General features: G+C 38.2%; 2 protein-coding genes across 2 annotated transcripts; both read right to left on the minus strand.

Moving 5' to 3' along the window:
* Window positions 1–162: 162 nt before the first annotated feature.
* Window positions 163–11,375, minus strand: LOC131938551 (leucine-rich repeat-containing protein 74B). Its single transcript, XM_059296626.1, has 13 exons — window positions 11,338–11,375; window positions 10,942–11,035; window positions 9,438–9,567; window positions 8,310–8,359; window positions 7,700–7,781; window positions 7,389–7,474; window positions 6,435–6,629; window positions 6,000–6,095; window positions 4,345–4,527; window positions 2,820–2,909; window positions 1,715–1,800; window positions 935–1,073; window positions 163–324 (listed from the first exon to the last, which is right to left on the minus strand). The coding sequence occupies exons 1-13, from the start codon at window positions 11,373–11,375 to the stop codon at window positions 226–228; spliced, it is 1,368 nt and encodes a 455-aa protein (XP_059152609.1). The 3' UTR covers window positions 163–225.
* Window positions 11,376–13,643: 2,268 nt separating this feature from the next.
* LOC131938543 (alpha-amylase-like) lies at window positions 13,644–23,308 on the minus strand. The gene is made up of 11 exons (XM_059296613.1): window positions 23,217–23,308; window positions 22,522–22,655; window positions 21,755–21,906; window positions 19,560–19,754; window positions 18,782–18,953; window positions 18,161–18,300; window positions 16,794–16,950; window positions 15,740–15,912; window positions 14,532–14,694; window positions 13,971–14,124; window positions 13,644–13,742 (listed from the first exon to the last, which is right to left on the minus strand). The coding sequence occupies exons 1-11, from the start codon at window positions 23,257–23,259 to the stop codon at window positions 13,708–13,710; spliced, it is 1,518 nt and encodes a 505-aa protein (XP_059152596.1). The 5' UTR covers window positions 23,260–23,308; the 3' UTR covers window positions 13,644–13,707.
* Window positions 23,309–24,993: the final 1,685 nt, after the last annotated feature.

A 24,993-nucleotide genomic window follows, 5' to 3' on the forward strand; every position in this document is an offset into this window, starting at 1 on the left:
TTAAATTGTCCATAAATTGGGTAGATTCAAATTCCAACGTTTAAAAATTCCTAATTTAGTCGGTGTTCATTGTCGATGACTAATGTTGTTGTATTGAATAAGAGGGAAAAATTTTTTTTAAAATAAGGGGTGGTGATCTAATAATATAACATTAACCTCAGCAAAGGGGTATTTTAAAATGCTTTATTCGCACGATTCTTAAACAAGTTTTGTTGTTCCAATGTTTCAAATTGATATCTGAACTAATTTGTCGTCTGCCTCTCTCTTGGACTTCTCCACAGATAAACGTCTGGACTGTCGCATTGGTGACGTGTTGGGGTCAATCTGGTGGGGGGAAGGATGATTTTAATAAATAGAAATGTTAGGTGTGTTAATGTAGAGGTAATGGTGGGAGGGGAGGGGAGGGGGAGCGATGGGAACAATCTGGTGGGGGGAAAGGTTGATTTTATTAATTAGAACTGTTTGGTGTGTAATTGTGGAGGTAATGGTGGGAGGGAGATGGGAAAATCTAGTGGGGGAAAGGTTGATGTTTTATAGAAATGTTTGTTACGTTAATGTAGAGGTAATGGTGGGAGGGGGGAGAGGATGGGGTCAATCAGGTGGGGGGTGGGGGGATGACTTTTTTAGAACTGTTTGGTGTGTCATTTGGGTAGGTGAGGGGAAGAGAAAGTGAAGAATGGGAACAATCTGGTTTAGGAAAGAAAGAGTCTATCTAACTGTTTGGTGTGTGAACGAGTGGGTAAGAAGACATGAAGAGGGGTCTACATTTAGCGCATTTGTACCTACCTTCAATGCGTTTGTGATAGGGTCAATTTGAAATAACTACCTTTAATGCATTGTTGATTGGGCAGTGTGCGTTAGTGCTTTATTAATTGGGTCCTTATGGATACCTACCTTCAGTGTGTTAGTGATGTGTGTCAAGATGAGTACCTACCTTCAGTGCGTTAGTGATTGGATCAATGTGAGCCCTCTGGAATGTTCTAGAATACTTGCTATAATCTTTCTTCTCTACATCCTCCCTGATCAGTTTTCTGGAAATACTTTTGATTCTCTTGTCCCCCAGCAGAAACTCTCTGTGGATTGTTTACATTTGTAGAGCTTTAATCTGTGCCAGCCACACTTTTCAACATTTTTGTTTTATCATAAAGCATTCATTTAATCCGACTTTCGTACCGTAAATGAAAGACGATTCTAATTCAAATTACACAACCCCAATCATCATAAAAGGTGTGTTAAAGCTTTGGGCGACTTTTTATTATTAAATTGTATTCTATGCAGTAGCGTAGCGAGGGGGGGCACATGTGCGACCTTAGGGGGCGCCAAAATGGGTTGGAAAAATAAATTGAAAGGTTGAGAGGGATGCAAATCGAAAGTTTGAGGGGGAGGGTGCAAATCGAAATCTTGAAGGGGGGAGGGTGCAAATAGAAAGTTTGAGGTGGGGGGGGGGGGGGTACAAATCGAAAAAATTGTCCCCGGGCGTCGGGAAGGGTCGCTACGCCTCTGGTTCTATGACTAAGTCACAGCATGCTCCGTGGTTTCGTTGCTTCCCTGTTTGTTTGTACTTAACTGATTGTATATAAGCTCCATGTTTAATTCATGCTTGCAAATTGTGTATTACTCTTTTCGTTTTAGATCGGCTACATGAATCAACAGTTGTCACACTATATGAAACCATTTTTATATTTTACGTATTAGATTTAATTAAAAAACTTACTTAAGATCGATAATGCCGTCATCGTTAGTGTCCATAAACTCCATTATTTTGTCAATGACGCTTCCGGTAACCGGCAGTCCGGCTTCCTGTACCGGCAAACGTCATAGGGATCAAGAACATATTATCAAAAAAAACGAACCACCCACTTGATGTATACATTCTATAAACTGTTCCTAAACCAAAAGCCGTAATATAAGTGAGCATAACATAGAAAACACCTCATATTATCTTTCCACCCCAAAAAACTTCGACAAAATGTATTTAAAAAATCCAATTTAAAAAAGAGGGTCTTCTTTTGTTCTGTTCACACATTATACGGTATAGATAGAACAGATTAAAACTGAATGAAGTGTACCTTTAATTGAGCCTTGCACTATGTTAGATTATTACATCTAGTTTAATCATAATTGATCACTCCTTTCACAGTGATTTTATTATATATTATGGGGTGATGATTTGTGGTCTACATTAGTGTAGTTAAATTTATTTTTAAAATGAGATTTTAAGCTAAATATATGCTATTTTCAACAACGAATGTAAGTTGCATGAATTCGCTTCGTTAGTTGTTTGTAGTCCAGAGAGCTGGGTTTGAGGCGAAATTTGTGATTACATCGCACTTACATCTAACAAAGCGTACGACTTGCTCCTCTAAACACCTTTTGATTACATCGTACTTACATCAAACAAAACGAACTACCAGTACAGTGACCTTTTGATTACATCGCACTTACATCAATCAAACCGTATAAATCGTTCCTTTAGTGACATTTTGATTACATCGCACTTACATCAAACAAAGCGTAAAACTCGTTTCTCTGATGACCTTTTGATTACATCGCACTTACATCAAACAAAGCGTAAAACTCGTTTCTCTGATGACCTTTTGATTACATCGTACTTACATCAAACAAAGCGTAAAACTCGTTTCTCTGATGACATTTTGATTACATCGTACTTACATCAAACAAAGCGTAAAACTCGTTTCTCTGATGACATTTTGATTACATCATACTTATATCAAACAAAGCTTACAACTCGTTTCTCTGGTAATCTTTTGATTACATCGTACTTACATCTGGTGACCTTTTGATTACACCGTACTTACATCAAACAAAGCGTACAGTTCGTTTCTCTGCAACCCTTTGTCGTGGTCTTTGTTGATCTTGTAGAAAAAGTCAGACGCTCTCATTTTCTCCTGTTAATATTATTTTCAGATTTGTATTGATCTTTTATGAAAAATTTTCATGAGCATATTTAATCAAATTTTTTTTTTTTGTAAAATTTTATTTTGATAATTTCTTTAAAATTGGATATTAATACATCTTGCCTTAGACATGTAATTTACAGCGTCAGTTTGCCTTGCATGTTCGCTGTAGTATTACAGGTTTCATCATAGTGGTTTTCCCCATACTGTGGTGTTGTGATGTTTAATTTTAGAATTTTCTTTATGTTTAGCCCTATGTAACTTTGTGTTAATGGATGTTAAAGTGGTTCTATCTTTTTTCTATCCAGATGTTTTTTTTTTGTTTATTCATATTAACGTGATGTGTCTAGAACCCGTGCCACCCGCATGAAAGCCTATCACACTAACAGCTTAGCTGTCCAGATGTTTTAATCGGTGTTTATTTTAGTAAGAAAGTCATGTAGCCCTATACCACCATTTAATTTGTTTTATATTAAGGTTTTGTGGCTAATGTTTCTTATCGTGTTTTTAAAAATGAATTCTCTAATGTGTTTTTTGTTTGTTTGTTTAATAAACGAGTTGGATATAATAGAGTTTGGCGCTACAAAAAAAAAACGATAGAAATAATACATGTTTAAAAAGCTTATGAGTTTAAAAAGTAAGTTAATACTAAACGAAAGACGGTATATTAATCTAGTACGGTTAATACATTTAAATAGGCCAACTGCAATCGTGAACAACCTTATAATAATTTACAATTGTCGAATTTAATACTGCAAGGTTTGGAATGAGCAGTGCGCTAAATACAATACACCATGAGAGTTACGCAACTTTAATAAATATAAATCGATAATGTTGTTTTCCACCAGTTACGTACCTTTAACACATGCACATCTATTAAGCCACAAGAGTTACGTATATCTAACAATGACAGCACTATTATGCCATGAGAACAACATACCTTTTACAACTAGGCCTACTATCCCATTATACCAATTGGTACCTTTAACGAGGATTTCCCACCCAATAATGCGGTGTTTCTTTTAGACTTTTTTCTCCGGGGGGGGGGCGATTATATTTTATTCGGGGAGGGGGGGTGGTGGTAGAAGTGTTTTCAAAGGGTCTGTGGAGGGCCCTCTGAATATATGCCTGACAGTGTTTCTTCCAGACCTTTCTCTCCGGGGGGGGGGGGCACTTGAAATTTTCGAGGGGCGGACTAAAATTTTCGGGGGGGGGGGGGGGAGGAGGGCACTGTTAAAAGTACATATTTTCTATATAAATTCCATTTCGTTCGAGGGGGGGGGGGGCGGTAGACTCTCTTCAGTCCCCCACTCCCTCCCACCCATCCCCACCCCCAATTGATGCCTGAAAGAAACACTGCTATAATTTCTCTACAGTTACAAATATTTAATAGATACATGTCGATATTACAACTAGAGTTGCGTACCTTTAACAGGTACAACATTTTGAGTGGGTCCACGTTGTAGGCACTGGGCAGTCCAACCTTTTCTCTCATCTCGTCCAAGGTCAGCTTCCTCACAGGCAGCGAGAGGTCATAGGTCACGATGAAAAACCTCTCCAGCTGGATCTGTCTCAGGAGTGAGACGAATTCCTTGTCCACCACGACATTCTGAACAGAGAGACAAACTATTTGTCCACCACGACATTCTGAACAGAGAGACAAATTATTTGTCCACCGAGACATTCTGAACAGAGAGACAAACTCTTTGTCCACCACGACATTCTGAACAGAGAGACAAATTATTTGTCCACCACGACATTCTGAACAGAGAGACAAACTATTTGTCTGAACAGAGAGACAAACTATTTGTCCACCACGACATTCTGAACAGAGAGACAAACTATTTGTCTGAACAGAGAGACAAACTATTTGTCCACTACGACATTCTGAACAGAGAGACAAACTATTTGTTCACTAACACATTCTGAACAGAGAGACAAACTATTTGTTCACTAACACATTCTGAACAGAGAGACAAACATTTCTTTCTTACCATATTCTGAACAGAGAGACAAACTATTTGTCCACTACGACATTCTGAACAGAGAGACAAACTATTTGTCCACTACGACATTCTGAACAGAGAGACAAACTATTTGTCTGAACAGAGAGACAAACTATTTGTCCACTACGACATTCTGAACAGAGAGACAAACTATTTGTCCACTACGACATTCTGAACAGAGAGACAAACTATTTGTCTGAACAGAGAGACAAACTGTTTGTTCGCTAACACATTCTGAACAGAGAGACAAACTATTTGTTTACCACTACATCCTGAGCAGAGAGACAGCACTAAAAATAAATCTCAAAGCACAAAAACACAATTCTAAACGCTTAATCAATACACATTCTAAACACAATCACAAATAAGAAGCAAAAATGCACAATCTTAATATGTGTGCCAAAAGTCATGAACCAAAAGTCATGAACCAAAAGTCATGAACCAAAAGTCATGAACCAAAAGTCATGAACCAAAAGTCAAGAACCAAAAGTCATGAACCAAAGTCATGAACCAAAAGTCATGAACCAAAAGTCATGAACCAAAAGTCATGAACCAAAAATCATAAGCCTTAACACATGAGCGTTAACACATGATCTCAAACACATTTGTCTAAAGACATAAGCCTTAGCATATGAACCTACAGGCATAAACGTAAATGCTTGAGGATAAAGACATATGTTTTAGGCCTAAATACACGTTCCTAAACACACAAACATAGACACATACGTTTCAACACAATAGTACAAGACATGGGCCTGCGTGAATATGCCTAAAGGTCTGAAATCAAGAGCCTAAACCGAAAGTATAAGCATAAGCCAAAAGGTTTGAGCCTTAAAAAATGAGCCTAAAGACAAACATAACACCCCGAAGGCTATTAAAATAAAACAGCACTGGCATTCTACGCAGAAAACACATCTTCAACATAGCAGTCTGAATAGCAACTTGATGTTGCCCTAACTATGGGTACGCATAGGTTTATGCTAGAGACACAACTAAGAGCAGCTTCTACCAGCTAATGTTTTTTATTTCCCTTAATTTTTTTGAATAAACTGGTGACCTAACTGACCAGACTGACCTCAAGATCGATGTTTTCTAGAGCACTTTCAGGCTGTCGTTTTACTACAGCCAGTATCAGACTAGAGAATCCTGCAGTTATGGGATTGTGACCGAGCTAAAATAGAGTAGGTAGATTTAAGTCAATAGCATACAATATACTTATATGAATATATTATACATATATATGTATGTGTTTGTATGTATATGTATTATACATACATATAAATATATAAATAAATAAATATATATATATATATATATATATATATATATATATATATATATATATATATATATATATATATATATATATATATATATATATATATATATATATATATATATATATATATATATATATATATGTGTGTGTGTGTGTGTGTGTGTATCAGCATCCGCACCATTAAACTGCTCACAAGCCAACTAGCAAGCTAACCGGCTATTGGCCACTCACTTTCAGTATCCTGAGTGTCTTGTTGACAGCCAAGCCCCGCAGTAGCTCCAACAGTGCGGGCGGGTGTATCCTGTTGCACGCCAGGTTTAGCTCCGTCATTGTGCAGTTACAGGCCAGGGTGTCGCCGAGAGCCACGCAACCCTCGAACCCGAACCCGTTCCACTCCAGGTTGACCACGCGCAGGGAGGTGTTTTTCTTTAGAGAGGAGAGACAGACCTTCACACAGTCGTTGCTGTTGTTTAACAAGTGAGTTTTTGAGGGGGTGAAAAAAGAGGGGCCTGGGTTTTAGAGCCGATTATAGCAAAAAATTGGAGGGAAGTCGTGCTATGAGGTCAAGTGCTAGGGCCACAGAAAGACAGTGTTTCTTCCAGATTTTTTTCTCCGGGGGGGCACTTGAAATTTCCCGGGGGGGGGGGTGTGGCGGTAGATTTTCTTCGGGGGGTGGGGGAGGACACTGTTAAAAGTATATATTTTCTATATAAATTATATAAATTTCATTTCGTTGGGGGGGGGGGGGGGGTGGGGGCAGTAGAATTTTTTCGGGTGGGCTTTGCCACCGCCCCCCCCCCCTAAAGAGATGCCTGGAAGAAACTCTGCAGAAAGATAAACTCTACTGCTCCTGTACTTATAAAAATGTATACCTAGCTGCAGGAAAAGAATTTTTTTCTGTATTTTAATTTGTTTTCTATTGTTAGTTGTTCGTTTGTATAAAAAATATTCCATCACTCAACTTCCATTCAATTTATATATATATATATATATATATATATATATATATATATATATATATATATATATATATATATATATATATATATATATATATATATATGGTTAATTGATTGACTTGTACCAAATTGACAAGTTCCATTGTTACTTAAATTGGTTTAGTACTAAATATTACTTTTGGTGGAAGATGCAATTAATTCTAATTATCATATGTATGTTGACCACCTCCAGTCCTTGAGCTATGCCAATAGCCCCCCTCCTCCTGATGTGGTTCCAGCCTAGATCTAATACTTCAAGACTGGAGTTGATACCTGAAACACGGCAATAGCAGTATAGAGCACAATCTATAAATCTGCTGTGTTATGCACACACATTTTCAACAAGGATTCTGTCTTACTAGTACACACATATTCTGTCTTTAAATATTCTCATTTTTTTTTTAAATCTAAAAAATATTGTGATATACAAGAAGAAAAAAAAGCAATAATTATATTTAAAATTTGTGATTCAGATAAGGTTGTAAGAAACATACTGACCTATTGCCTCCCCTAGGATTAGACCGCCATCTTCCCTAAACTCGTTGTGACGTAAGAGTAGGACTGTCAAGACTCGGTTTGTCTAAGGAAAGAAGGAATATCATGTGACCTATGTAGGAGTGGAGTGGAGATAGTTTCATAAAGGTAGTTGTGTAAGCCTATTGTTGAGTAGCTAAGTACAAAAATGGTAGATTGAAGGCCTAGAATTTAACAAGCAGCGAAAGTATAGTGGCCTAGTAGTAGAGCAAGTAGACTACTAACCCAAAACTTTCGAGTTCGAATCCAGGCTTAAGTCAGTAAAATGACCCCGAGTCCATAGAGCTCTGATGGATACCTAAGTTAGGGAAAGTAAAGGGGGTTGGGCGTAGTGCTGACCACACCATCCATTCATGTGAAATAAACACACCCGTAATGTAAAATATAATGAAAATTAACATTAAAGGTAATTAAATCATATTACGTAATGCACAAATATTATTAAATTATTAAAAGCCACATGAGCTTATTCAACTTACACTCAAGATCAGCACCATAAGCATGAACTGGGTTAAGCGAGTTTTTCACACCCCCTCCCAACCCTTTTCACCGCTGTGTATAAAAAAAAACTCACTTTGATCAAAGCTGCCAGAGGCAAGGCGTCTTTGTCGTCCAGTTTATTACCTGTGGGAACATCATACATCATTGAAATGTGTTACAATTCATCAAAATATGGTCATAAGATCTACTTTAACAGATACAATTGTTTAGGTCGATGTGTCAAACTACACAAAGATTTGAGCCCTTAATCGTCTCCGATGATATACACCTCAAATCTACCTCTAGTACTCTAACCAAAACATTCCTAACCACTGTTCACACTTCTTTTATACCCGAACTCGACCTTAGGGTAAGTTATACAACAACACGGGACTAAACACAACTCATTCACTGGACGAGGGTAATGTATATATATTTTGTATCCAAAGTTTATATCAAGTATATATATATATATATATATATATATATATATATATATATATATATATATATATATATATATATATATATGTATATATATATATATACATATATATATATATATATATATATATATATATATATATATATATATATATATATATATATATATATATATATATCTTTATACAAACTTTATATAAACTAAATAAATTGTGTATATTGACCAGGCGGCGTGGATGTAATGGGGGGGATGCTGTGACCACTTCACCCCCACCCCTCTCCCCTGCACAGATCACACGTTACCTGACACGTCCAACCGTGTAAGGACACCATTGGTACACAGGTACCCACACAGTGAGTCGATGGGTGGACCTCTTAGCTGGTTGTTGCTCAAATTCTGGAACATTCGGTAAGATAAGACGATTTGTAGAATTTTGACAACTTTCTATAGCTACACACTTAGACATAAGTCAAACAACTTTTTATAGCTACACACACACACACATAGACAGAAGTCAAACAACTCTTTAAAGCTCCATAAAAAATTGGGTATATGTCTGCTTTATTACATTATATCTACTTGTTCAAAACTGTATTCTATTCCTTTTAATGTTTAAAATTTCAACTTATTTTTGAACGTTAAAAAAATGTCTAATTTGATTACCTACAAAATCAAACTTATAACATCTATATAATTATTGATTTGTACATCATGTATTACTGTACAAATAAATTATATTTTTCACCCACTACACACACTGAAATATTTTTCACAAACATTTGCCCAGTCGACGACCTACTAAGTGACACAAGTTTTCCAATGTCGCCAGTAAATCTTTGATGTGTCGAAATTCTCTCCCTTTGATAAAATTTCCCGTGAAGTCTAGGCTTAGAACGGATGTATTATGCTGGAAAGAAAAGATGAAACACCATTGATTCAACTCTCCCGCTATTAATTATTGATGTGTACCTTGTGTCAGTACAAAAGTTGTACTCGTGAACTCGTACTGCAGGTGTACTGATGATAGCACTGGTAATAGATCTGGATTATTATGGAATATTATGGCAAGATATGGATTCTACAGATTCAGGAGCCACATGCGTCTTATTGGCTAAAGTATCATAATGTGGATATCATGAACACAATCTTTTTGGCTAAAGTATCATTGTGTGGATATCATGAGCACAATCTTTTTGGCTAAAGTATCATAATGTGGATATTATGAACACAATCTTATTGGCTAAAGTATCATAATGTGGATATCATGAACACAATCTTTTTGGCTAATGTATTATAATGTGGATATCATGAGCACAATCTTTTTGGCTAAAGTATCATAATGTGGATATTATGAACACAATCTTATTGGCTAAAGTATCATAATGTGGATATCATGAACACAATCTTTTTGGCTAAAGTATCAAAATGTGGATATCATGAACACAATTTTGATAGCTAAAGTATCATAATGTGGATATCATGAGCACAATCTTGTTGGCTAAAGTATCATAATGTGGATATCATGAACTAAATCTTATTGACTAAAGTATTATAGTGTTGATATCATGAATCTAAATCTTATTGACTAACTTATTATAGTGTGGATATCATGAACTAAATCTTATTGGCTAAAGTTTCATAATGTGGACATCATGAACACAATATTGTTGGCTAAAGTATCATAATGTGGATATCATGAACACAGTCCTATTGACTAGTATCATAATGTGGATATCATGAACATAATCTTGTTGGCTAATGTATTATAATGTGGACATCATGAACTAAATCTTATTGACTAAAGTATTATAGTGTGGACATCATGAACACAATCTCGTTGGCTAAAGTATCATAATGTGGATATCATGAACATAATCTGGTTGGCTAAAGTATCATACTGTGGATATCATGAACACACTCTCCAGTCTCGGCAGTTGCCCAGATTATCAACTAAAACACTACGTTTTATCTAAATGTAAAATACCGTAACATTTTCTGTAACGAATAAACAAGTATGGCTCTTTTCATTAGGAATACAAGTATGTTAATAAGAAATTAAAGAAGAGAATCTAAGAGCATCTTCAAATCATACTGTCGATTTATTTTAATATATTAAAATATATTATTAATATTAATATATATAAATATATATTAATATTAAAAAGATGTTAAGTAATAAAATACTGTTTTTAGTTAGTCAGTTTGGTGAAACAGAATACATATGTGTGGTTAAAATAAAGTGTCAACAAGTTCACATACAAAGTTTAAATAGTCAACTCACCCGGATGGACCAGCAAGCAGCTTGGATGTCACGTGGGGTCAAGGTCAGGTCGCGAAAAGAAATGAACGCTGATTCCAGCTGAGACAAAACTTGCCTGACAAAAAATAAAAAACTAAATGCTTGTTTAAAATAAAACGTCAAGTCATTGTCTCTATCAAAATGAGGCTTTAGAAAAATTAAGCTCATTAACTACTAATACAAATGAACTATACAAATGACTACTTTTATGGAATATGTTTATTTACCTAAGTCTGGTATATATATATATATATATATATATATATATATATATATATATATATATATATGTGTGTGTGTGTGTATATATGTATATATATATATATATATATATATATATATATATATATATATATATATATATATATATCCACTTACCGTAACGGCAAAACCCGCAGCTTCCTACACGCTTGCATATAACGACAGCCATATTGATTTAACCCTTTAACTGACATGATAACAGACGACAACACCGCTACGACCTGTTGTATTGAAAGCGAGTTGAGCTCTTTAAACACACTAGTGCTCGGTTCATGCAACGATTATAATAAACTTACAATAAAACTTATGATAGATTTTATTTTAAACATTTATGAATTGAATCTTGCATTAAACGTCATTATTAATATTTAACTAATTTCTTAAAATGATTGGCTTTACGTTGCCCATGGTATTTAAGTATTTATTATTTTGTAAAATGCAAATTATAATAAACGCAATTAAATAAACTAACGGGTAGTTACTAAAAAGCATATAGGCCTACACTATTTTTACTTTCTCGTATATACGAAGTATAGAGAAAGTCTTGTAATCGTGCAAAAAAAAATTTTTTTTGCAAATCTCGACGTTTTACACCTCACTGATACGGAAAAACATAATTTTGCAATCTTGTCCGTATGTCTGTGTGTCTGTCTGTCTGTCTGTGTGTGTGTGTGTCTGTGTGTAAACACAATAACTTGAGTACCGTTACAGCTAGGTTGATGAAATTTCATATATAAGTATTTTATCAAAATCGTAGATCCGTATCAACGTTTTAGCAATTTTCGATAACCGGAAGTGGTACTTTTTCTACTTTGAATTTTTCAAAAGCCTATAACTTGAGTACTATTTCAAATAGATAAATGAAATTTCACATGTAAGTAATAGATCTAATTCTCTACCTTCTGTCAAATTTTGAGTAATTTTCGTTGACCGGAAGTACTAATTTACGCTATTTCCGATTTCTCAAAAAAACGCAAGTAAATTTATAAAGTACTAATAATATTGCGCACTATTATGCACATTTTGTTTCGGCGTTTGTTTGGTGCGCAATGTTTTTTTCTATGAGATTCTATTCTATTTTTAAAAGTTTAAGTAATAAAAAATCATGTCTACATTCCAAGTTATATAAGAATATTCGAGAAAGTTTAGGGGAGATCACTCCCGGTTTATTACTTATATACGTTTGATAGATACTAATTTGAACAAATAATCGTAGATCCCACTTTAAAAACGCGCTGCAACCGCAGTTTTCGTATTTCAAATAATGTATTTCTAATACACGCAATTTCTCCCCAGGAGCCGCTGTTACCAACATATTCTAAAAAATTTTATTTTAATAACACTGTAACCAAAATATTCACAAAATGTCAAATTTATAAACACTGTAACCAAAATATTCACAAAATGTCAAATTTATAAACACTGTAACCAAAATATTCACAAAATCTCAAATTTATAAACACTGTAACCAAAATATTCACAAAATCTCAAATTTATAAACACTGTATCCAAAATATTCACAAAACACCAAATATACAAACACTGTATTCAAAATATTCACAAAATGTCAAACATATAAACACTGTATCCAAAATATTCACAAAACACCAAATGTATAAACACTGTATCCAAAATGTTCACAAAACACCAAATATATAAACATTGTATCCAAAATATTCACAAAACGTCAAATATATAACACTGTATCTCACAGAACGTCCACCCTCAGTGACCACCCTATCCCAAACCAGACGACAAACGCAATGGGAGAGATGATACCTGGCCATTCAATGTCTGGCATAAGTCGATTAGCAGCAGAGGCTCGTCCAGTGAGATATTGATTTGTGGTACAATCAAAGGTCGAAGGTCAGTCCAATAAAGAAATTATGCGATGGTTCAGGTGTTTGTGATAAGGTATTGAACTCGTGGGAATTGTTAGACCAATAAGTTCACATTACCTATACCCACTAGAAATAACTACTTACGATTATTGCTTCACGGTAAACCTGGTTGTTTCCCCTTTTAGAAAATTCGTATATTTTAATAATACTCAGATATAATTCTTTTTAAACCATACTGGATTCGTTACGTCTGTTCCACATATTGTAGATAGGTCGACGCTAAATATTACATTTCTTTACATGGAATTTGTCCCCTACCTATATGCTTTTATTGTTTATGTTCCATAACTGGAACTATGTGTAAATGATTGTGTCAAACATTGAAACATGGCCCATCTAAAGCAATAGCTCTCTCTCTCTCTCTCTCTCTCTGTCTCTCTCTGTCTCTCACTTTATATATATATATATATATATATATATATATATATATATATATATATATATATATATATATATATATATATATATATTGAAAATATTTATAGTTGGTTTCAAATACTCTCAAATTAAAAGACGTAAAAGTTGTAGTGGCTGTATCCCTTTTATTTTATAATTGATTAAACAAAATGATTTGGAATAATTGCGTCTAGAATCTGTGAGCAGGGGAGCCGACCTTGGCACCTGAAATACACATAGAAGATTAGGCCGTGTGAAAAGAGGAAGTTGTTGTTTGTAAAACTTTTTAGCATTGTGCATTACAACCTACACATTTGTAATGAATATGCAAAACACAGATTCGACCTACCGACGTGAATGTAAACACGTGCATTATGAAATCCCCCACGTGAACGTAAACACGTGTAGATTTTACTCACTCACGTGAATATAAGATGTGCAGACAGTACTCACCGACGTGAATGGCCACCATGGGGTCCTCACAGTTGGAACACACCTGGATGTGGGCGTGGCCGTCAGCACTGACCGTCACTGAGCTACCTGTGCAGTGGCCGTTCTCGTAGTTACCGCTGATTACGTCACAGTAGGTACCAGCAGGCAGGCCAGTCTAAAAATAGAAATGGTAATCTTATTCAGTCAAACGATGATGTCATATGTTCTCTTCTACCGCAAGTTATGGTGTGTTGTTGTTGTTGTTGTTGTGTTTGTTTCATAAAGTCCCACCATCAGCGATTGATATGTTCTACATCGTCTTTGCTACGTGTTAAAGCTCTTAATGAGTTAAAATAAGATTATCTCAAGTTTGTTATTATAATTGAGTAAACGCCCCTGTACATATTCCCTGCTATTACATTTTACCTTGGCAACTGCCGTTATTTGGTGTAGCATGTCAGGACGCTATCTGTAAAATACCCATAAATGTTGTGTGACAAGTTTACGTGTAAGTTACCCATGTATGCCGTGTGTGACGAGGTTACCTGTAAATTACCCACGTATGTCGTGTGACAAGTTTACCTGTAAATTAGTGTTGATGTCATGGGACTCGAGATTAAGGGCGATAAACGCCTTATTCCCCCTGGAGAAGGCGATCTGGTAGTCGGAGCCTGACCACCAGTTGTTGACCCCGGTGCCTCTGGCCATGTTACGGAAGGCAACCATGTTGTAGATCTGGCGCCACCTGGGAGAAGGAAGAACACCTTTAACTCAGTGTACGATCACCTTGACGGTGCTGGTATACAGGAATATTTACTTCAAACAATTAAAATAGGCTGCATGCGATGCTAGTTTAAAGATTTCTCTTTAGACTAGCGATCCATTGGGCATATGCGGTGGCTCATGTTTTTTTTACCACGGCACATAAAGGGATAGTGTGGTCAGCACTGTAACCAGCCGCCTTTACTTTCCCTCAACGCTAGTCAGACAGCCATCAGACCATCGTGAACTCAGGGCCGTCTTACAGTCACAAGCCCAAAACCGAAATCCGAACCTGAGACGTTCGGGATAGCAGCCAAATGCTCTAACAGTCGACCACGTCATACGGCAATCGCCGGCGTAGAGAGAAAACATACACAGTAAAAATCCACATAAATATGCTTCTCGACTAAACAACCCATGAAGAGCAACTACAAAACGGTACCTTTTCATTGATTTTACATTCCATAACACCTCGTTCTACTTTGTCACAAAATATTGGTATAGTTTTTATATATCCCAATCCACCTTTGAGTGACAGGTATCTGTCTTCACATGTCATGCATCATCACACATTAACATACATCGTCAGAAAATCACGGTATAAATAGCACATGTTCTATTCATCTCTATGCGATTAGGCGCAGTTGTCACACCTTGTCACACATTGTCACACGTCGTCACAAAAGCTTATTCAAATGTACCGGAGCTGACAGTCTCACCTACCTGTGTGCAACCTGCCGCTGCCGTTATGCATAGTTACACACGGCACATAACGTCACACATCGTCACGCGTCACCAGACATCGCCACGCACCGGAAGACAACAAAAACTTACCTGTGCTCACAGCTCCACCAAGAGTGCATGTCATTTACCTGTGCTTACAGCTCCATCCACCGGTACATGTCATTTACCTGTGCTTACAGCTCCATCCACCGGTGCATGTCATTTACCTGTGCTCACAGCTCCATCCACCAGCGCATGTCATTTACCTGTGCTCACAGCTCCATCCACCGGTGCATGTCATTTACCTGTGCTCACAGCTCCATCCACCGGTGCATGTCATGCCACTTAGTGTGACCGTCTTGATGCTCATGTCGCCGTTATGTGGTGGCCCCTCGTAGTCGTTGGCCCTGTTGTACTCGTAGCTGCTCATCACACGGGGCATGCCGTAGGGGTGGGCCAACATAAAGGCCGTGGCCAGCTACAATAAAAGGTCATGTTTCAGATATATGGTGATAAATACAGTCTGCTTACTTTTAAGATGGGGGTTTAGGGCCGTAAAGTTGGTGCTTAGGACTGAAGAGAAATTGTATTTAAAGCTATTGAGGAACAGGATTACTGGATATGTAGAAATGGTGGTTAGGGCTATATAGAGAAATCGTATTTAAGGCTATGGGGAATATGGGTTCAGGGATATAATAGAAGGTGGCTAGGTGAGGGTAATAGAGAAAACGTGTTTTGGACTATTGTGAAGTTGAGCTTGTGACCGTAACGACGTATTACCGTTAAAGAAGAAGGTTTGGGGTCTAATAGTTATTGATATTGCAAGATATGATCACATTTGGGGCTTATATCCAACAGAGAAGTGTTAATGTATGCTTCTATAGTGAAATTACTTCATCAGTCGAACAAAAATATATTTACCGTTTAAAATAATAGAGGGACAGTTTAAAGAGAAGGGGTCTACATTGTGTAGTCTTAAGAATAAGACTTAAGCTGGAGAACTACGTTCTTAGATGGTTTTGGTTTCTGGTTTTTGTTTTTAAGAGGGCTTTACTGTGTTAGATAGGTTTCAGAAATCAGTCAAACTTGGTTTATCTCTTTGAGGGAAAGTGGTTCAGCCACAGAGAGACGGGGTTTAGCTCACAGAGACGGGGTTTAGCTCACAGAGGCGGTGTTTAGCTCACGGAGGCGGGGTTTAGCTCACAGAGGCGGGGTTTAGCTCACAGAGGCGGGGTTTAGCTCACGGAGGCGGTGTTTAGCTCACGGAGGCGGGGTTTAGCTAACAGAGGCGGGGTTTAGCTTACAGAGGCGGTGTTTAGCTCACGGAGGCGGGGTTTAGCTCACAGAGGCGGGGCTTACCTTGTATGGCCTGGGCTCCCAATGGGTGAGGACACCACCGCCTCCACCATGGCCTCTCTGGTTGTCATGGTTATCGATGAAGTTGACCACCTTGTCGGTGGCCCACATGCCCCACCCCACACCGAAGTTGCTGAGGTACTTCATCGGGTTTTGGCGCCTGCAAAAAGGTCAAAGTTGCATCAGAGTGAGAAATCCGAAGGTTCTGTCTGAGATTTTTATAATGTGTGATCATGTAGTGAATCTGCAATGACGGTGTAATAGTAACTTAATTTATTGGAAAATAAATGTCTATAGTAGCTTCTGATTCGCCAAAAGTGGACAGAAAATTTTTAAATAGTATGTGCCCAAGATGCACAAAATCTAAGGTCAAGGTCTTGTAAGTAAGTAAAGATCAGATCAGCTAAACCATTTTGACAAAAAACTTTTAAAAATGAATCAGAGTTAAGCCAGAATACGGGGATTAAGGAAATCTGGATTTTATCAAATCCTCAATCTGAGGACTGATTCAGAAAAGCCGTAATGCAGTGGTCGGCAACCTTTTGAGACTGAAGAGCCATAAAAATACAATGTACAATATCTCCCACTTTTTAAAGGGCCACTAACATTTTTTTTTCAGTATTATTGTATTTGATTAGTATTGGGTAAATGGATTTAAAACAAATGCAATAATATTTATTAATATAAAACCATACCCATGTTTCTACAAAACATAAAGTATTTAACTAACTCTGCTAGGATGCTAGGTTGGCTGTTATGTGTAGTGCTTACGTTTAAACAGTAACGCTAATTTTAGAGAAATTGTTGTTGTTGTGGTTTTCCTGCTAGGATGCTAGGATGACAAATTCAAATTATATACAACTGTAGCACTATTCCTACCTGATTTAGAAGCAAATATCTAAAAAAACATGTCACTAAAGTCAAATTAATGCACACTGACACATAATTATTAAAATAAATGGAACTACTGCCACTGGGCTGGCCACATCACAGTTGTGAAGCTGGGCCTAGTACCCAAGCAGCTGTCAGCTGTCTGTATACGCTCTACTCCACAAATTCTTAGTGTTTTTATCTTGTTTAAAGTTGTTTTTACAGTATAATATTTTTATGAATTCTTAAAATAAAATAATATACTTATTATGAAACTGGCGAGCCGCATCCGAACATCAAAAGAGCCGTATGCGGCTCGCGAGTCGCAGGTTGCCGACCCCTGCCGTAATGTGATGTGCAATAGTAAGAACTAATTTCCGAACATGTACGAACCTAAACGCAAGCGAAATAGCGTTGTAAATTGCAGCTTAATACCTTATGGACTACTTATAATAGCATTGTTTACAGCCATTAAAAAATACTATATTGTATTACATTACCTAAACACACGAGCCAACTCTAGACCGTATTTGAAGTTTGTTACTCGTCCTGTGGCAAAATATTCCTCCGCTTTGATCGCCTCCCCTCCTTGATCGATGACCTCTTGATAGACAAATGGCTGACCTCCCATGGTCACAGACTGAAGCATCAAGGGAGATAACTTTTTGAAATCACTTGCGTTAAAAAATCATGTATGGAACAATGAAAAAGAAAAAAAAATCAAAATAGACACATGATACGGATCAGTATAAAATATTTAAAGACAAAGAGCAATTATCAATAGACGGTAAAATAGCCTATACTTAGTTATCCATAGAGAGACTCAGCACCGACTGCATTGATTAAACTGGCCGTTGAAGAGACTACGAAGTATTTCTCATAATTGAACAGTTGAGAATCTCCCCAGCAAAGTCAAATTGTTATATTTTAAACCAACCGGACTCCTCCCCACCCCATGGTACATATTTAGACCATAATGAGTATAGTTAACGTACTTAGCATGCCATTTGAGATGTATCTATCCTTGACATTCATAAACAGTTCCCGTTGTAACCTTAAGCTTTGAGAGTATCTCACACTACACTTGACCTAAGACAGATACTATCCCGCATTGTACTAACCTTGACCTTTGAGAAAACGGCCACAATATCCCCTGGCCACATATGTTTGGCCGCGTCCACCCTGAACCCGGCCACGCCCAGGTCGATGAGATGGTTCAGGTAATCAGCCACCTTGGTGCGCACGTAATCTTTGCTCATCTTCAGATCCAGGAGGCTGACCAGACGACAGTTTCTGGGGGAGAGATAATAGCTAACGGTCTGACCTTGAACTTTAACACTACCGAACTTCCCCCACCTGACTTCCCCCCTCACTACCTGACTTACTCACCACTTCCCTCTCAACTACCTGACTGTCCCAAAACTACCTGACTTTCCCCCACCACTTCCCCCACAACTACCTGACTTCCGCCACCACTACCTTACTTCCCCCATAACTACCTGACTTCCGCCACCACTACCTGACTTCCCCCACAACTACCTGACTTCCCCCATAACTACCTGACTTCCGCCACCACTACCTTACTTCCCCCAAAACTACTTGACTTCCCCTACAACTTCCACCACAACTTCCCCCCCCCCTCACTACTTGACTTCCCCACCACTATCTGACTTCCCCCCACCCCTACCTGACTTCCCCCACCACTCCCCCCACCACTTCCCCCCTCACTACCTGACTTCACCCCCTCACTACCTGACTTCCCCCACCACTTCCCCCACCCCTACCTGACTTCCCCCACTACTCCCCCCCACCACTTCCCCCTCACTACCTGACTTCACCCCCTCACTACCTGACTTCCCCCCCCCCATCTCTACCTGACTTCCCCCACCCCCTCACTACCTGACTTCCTCCGGGTTGTTGTAGTTATGAATGTTCATGTCGCTGGTATGACAGTCGCTGCCGTCGTTAAAATCCGTCGGTCCGAAGGGAACACCCGGGAACTGAAGAGCTCCGGCGTCGTAATTGGATCCGCCGGTTCCGTGTCCGGTGCCTCCAGCACCTGTCATGTGATTGATGACCACGTCCACGTAGATCCTGACACATGGAATCAAGGATAATTAGCTAATTATGTTTACAAGATAGCTCAGAGATTCTTTGAAACAGTACCGAAGATTTACATTTAATTTTATATCATTAATACCTTTTTTTTTTTTAAAAAAATTCTCTATAGAAAACATAAAATAGAAATATCTGTTAAAAAATGAGTCTCCTAAAGATAAAGTAATTTGCAAATCTTGCAATCTTATCAAGTAACTAAATAGCATCTAACACCAAAATCTACTCTAAAGCGCTTGTCTGTCCTAAAAATAACTGGCCCCCTAAACCGCCCGAATCCAAAACATACATGACCCCTTCAAGTAAACGCACTTTACTCTTATCTAATCCCAAAAGTCTAATTTATGACCCAGATTCATGTAAAAAAAAACTAACCAGACCTCTAAGTTAACTTTAAACAAATTTAAAACCTTGCCTAGTCTCAAACAGTTCAGCTGAGCCTGAAAAACAAGCTGACCCCAAATATCCCAACTGCCCGCACTAACGTACCTGACCCATAAATCCTTACCTGACCCGACAAACGTACCTGACCCCTAAAACCTTACCTGACCCCCACAAACGTACCTGACCCCTAAAACCCTACCTGACCCCCACAAACGTACCTGACCCATAAATCCTTAACTGACCAGACAAACGTACCTGACCCCTAAACGTTACCTGACCCCACGTACCTGACCCCTAAAACCTTACCTGACCCCACAAACATACCTGACCCCTAAAACTTTACCTGACCCCACAAACGTACCTGACCCCTAATACCTTACGTGACTCCACAAACGTATCTGACCCCTAAAACCTTACCAGACCCCACAAACGTACTTGACACCTAAAACATTACCTGACCCCACAAACGTACCTGACCCCTAAAACCTTACCTTACCCCACAAACGTATCTGACCCCTAAAACCTTACCTGACCCCACAAACATACCTGACCCCTAAAACCTTACCTGACCCCACAAACATACCTGACCCCTAAAACCTTACCTGACCCCACAAACATACCTGACCCCTAAAACCTTACCTGACCCCACAAACCTACCTGACCCCTAAAACCTTACCAGACCCCACAAACGTACTTGACACCTAAAACCTTACCTGACCCCACAAACATACCTGACCCCTAAAACCTTACCTGACCCCACAAACATACCTGACCCCTAAAACCTTACCTGACCCCACAAACCTACCTGACCCCTAAAACCTTACCAGACCCCACAAACGTACCTGACCCCTAAAACCTTACCTTACCCCACAAACGTACCTGACCTCTAAGACCTTACCTGACCCCACAAACGTACCTGACCCCTAAACCTTACCTGACCCCACAAACATACCTGACCCCTAAACCTTACCTTACCCCACAAACGTACCTAACCCCTAAAACCTTACCTGACCCCACAAAAGTACCTGACCCCTAAAACCTAACCTGACTTCACAAACGTATCTGACCCTAAAACCTTACCGACCCCACAAACGTACCTTACCCCTCAAACGTACCTGACCCCTAAAACCTAACCTGACTTCACAAACGTACCTGACCCCTAAAACCTACCTTACTCCACAAACGTACCTGACCCCTAAAACCTAACCTGACCCCACAAACGTACCTGACCCCACAAACGTACTTGACTCCTAAAACCTTACCTGACCCCACAAACGTAATTGTCCCCTAAAACCTAACCTGACTTCACAAACGTACCTGACCCCTAAAACCTTACCTTACCCCACAAACGTACCTGACCCCTAAAACCTTACCTGACCCCACAAACGTACCTGACCCCTAAAACCTAACCTGATCCCACAAACGTACCTGACCCCACAAACGTACTTGACTCCTAAAATCTTACCTGACCCCACAAACGTACCTGACCCCTAAAACCTTACCTTACCCCACAAACGTACCTGACCCCTAAAACCTTACCTGACCCCACAAACGTACCTGACCCCTAAAACCTCACCTGACCCCTACAAACGTACCTGACCCCAGCGTTGTTGCACCTCTGCACCATACTCCGGAACTCCGCCTCGCTGCCGCTCCTGGTTTGTAGCTTGTAGCTGACCGGCTGGTACCTCTCCCACCAGGGGCGGTTGGGGTTGGTCACGACCCTGTTCTCGTTGGCTGGTGAGGTCTGGGTACATGGGAGACACAATACGTTTGGGAGGTGAGGTTTACGTGGGAGACACATTATGTTTGGGAGGTGAGGTCTACGTGGGAGACACAATACGTTTGGCAGGTGAGGTCTGGGTACATGAGAGACACAATACGTTTTGAGGTTAAGGTCTAGGTACATGGGAGACACAATACGTTTTGGAGGTTAAGGTCTGGGTACATGGGAGACACAATACGTTTGGGAGGTGAGGTCTTGATATCAATCTAATTTTTTAAGTATCAAACAAATTGGCTATAATAAATTTAAACAATTACTTGGGTGGTGTTAAATTCCGAACAGCTATAGGCCCTCCTTTATTTCCCCTAAAACAGAGGTTATGATTAGCGATGTTAAGGGTTTTGGCTAGGGTTACGGCTATTGTTATCTGTTTCCCGGGGTAGCTCATAGACTCAAGAAACAATAGACTTACCTGGACAGCACAAAACCCATAGGGGCTCAGAATAAACTTACCTGGACAGAACAAAAAACATAGGGACCCAGAATAGACTTACCTGGACAGCACAAAAACCATAGGGACCCAGAATAAACTTACCTGGACAGCACAAAAACCATAGGGACCCAGAATAAACTTACCTGGACAGCACAAAAACCATAGGGACCCAGAAACCTCTCACACTCGGCAGCAATGTCGCTCCATTTCCACTCAAACAGGTGAACGATGCCGTCACGACCACCTACACAGTGGGGGTCTGTGTAAGCCGCGAGGGCTGAACAGTGGGAAAAAAACATTATGTTTTTATGTGGTTTTATTTCAAAATTTTAACAAAAATAAAATGAGTAATTATTGTTTGTATTAGACTACTATATAACATGTTTTTTTAAATTAATATCTGGCTTCAAAACTGGAAAAAAAAATAACTTTTACAGATTCAGCTATGAGAGAGTTATTGCCTTTATTGTGCCCCACTTTCAAAAACGACACTACGTCGAGAAAAACCTCGACCACGGGCAAAAATTATTTTCCGTTTTATTTTTTTTTAATTCACTGCCAAAATTATTTGATTATTATCTTGACAAAATTTGGTGTTTTAAAATACTATTTCCTGCTAAACTTACTTTAAATAAATGCATTGTCTTACTATTTATCAAATCTATATTTCAAGTATCAAACAAATTGACTAATATATTTGCATTGTACCAACTGATATTTTAAAAAGCCAGACGAAGACCGGTTTGTACTAAAACATATGCCAGTCTTTGAAATGATAAAATAATCTGGACATTCCGACATACACAAACAAAAAAATGTTTCTCCTTTTATTTCTTACCTTGGGATATGAGAGCGACCACACCAAACACTGACAGAAACATTTCGCTCGACTCAATGTCACACGTTACACAAACTCCTGACAACTGAAATCTTTATAAACCAGTCACTTAATTTTTTAAAGTCGTTCATGACTTTTTTTTATAATCTTGCTGATAAGACTAAGATTACGATACATATTCATTATTTTTTAAAACGTGGTTTAAGTACTATTATACCAGAGTATAGTCAGTTAACTTTTAATGTTCTTTTAACACAAATTACACTAAGCAAACATCTGAATGTGTAGGCTTATATGCGTAAATATTTTAAAACTAACACGTTTTTTTAGTTATAACAACAAAATAGCTTTCCATGTTCTACTTGATTGTGAGTTTTATAACATAACTGACTTGTGGCGTTACTAGATAAAAAAAACCTGTCATCAATCTAGGTTTTCGATAGTATTTCTTGATTGTACATGCAGGAAGTGTAACACACAGAGCAATATTATACAGCCAGTTCCATTGTCTGATGGATGGTAGAGTCAGGAAAATCCATGGCAATAAGCTTGGGAAAAATGTAACCTAGATGCTGCCTCAGTAACTTAACCCCCCCCCCCCTCTCTGACCACCCAGCGAATGGACACATACAAATTGGCATCAACAGTTGTTAATTCTATCACTAAAGTGGCTCCACCACTTTATAGTTTCTGAGTTTTCTCTCTTGCATGTGTTGGCTGCTAACTAGCCTAATCTACTCACCCCCCCTCCCCCTCTCCACCATTCTATGCTCCAGACATTTCACGGCGTCACGACACGTCACATAATACCACTCTTCTACCTTATCCTTTTCATATATATCCCTTATGTAACGAACCGTTACAAAGTTCAACATCTAACAATTCAAAAAAAACACAAACATAATTTTTTGTAATGAAAAACGTGTAGTGTACTGCCAGTAAAACAAAAAACTTTAAGATAAGATCTACGGACAACCTGCACTGTATACAACTTTAAGATTAGATCTGTCCCTTACACATTTAACCTTTCTTATCTCACTATAGTCGCTTCTTAACTCATCTTATGTGGCACCAAGTCCAGTAGTTGTCACTAGAAATTGATTATAATTGGCTTCAGGTGTTGTATAATAGGTCGCCTATAAATAACATCACGTGTCTTAGACGATTTTACCCTATGGTCACTCATCTTTACAAAACGTCACTCTACCCTTCCCCCCCCCCCCCCCCACCCACCCCCATTTCTAAATGACGTCACGAATAACCCTAAGCCCGCTACACTTTTGCAATTTTTGCTTTTTTTTTAATATATCAACTGAGTTGGCATTTTAAAATGTACTTGAATCAAAGTAATTCTAATTAGCTGTAGCCCATGTGAAACTGTAATCAATTCACTTCTTTAAATTTTAAATATGCGACGTGTTAACATAATAAAATTGTAAGTGTCGACATTTTTTTATTGAATGAGACACACAGTTATAACTGGCAGCTAGTCAATGGTCAAATAATCAATGTATAGAATTATTAGGACATACAGAATGTAGATCATTCTCGGATTTGACAAACATTCATATTTTCATTTAAAAAAGAACTGTCGTTGTTTTATTTAAAAATAGTTAATTATTCATTATCAAAACATTACCTCAGGGGAATTAAAACCTTGCTCGACTTTTGATTAAAAACTTGTCATTGATTAGTTCATTAAATTTCTTTGAGGCGATGTCTGTAGCCCGAGGGATGTCGAAGGTCAGGTAGAAACTACAAGCATTCATTTTTTACT

Source organism: Physella acuta, unplaced genomic scaffold (assembly GCF_028476545.2).
Source record: "Physella acuta isolate Inbredline_101_S28 unplaced genomic scaffold, ASM2847654v3 ptg000247l, whole genome shotgun sequence".
NCBI classification, from domain to species: Eukaryota; Metazoa; Mollusca; class Gastropoda; family Physidae; genus Physella; species Physella acuta.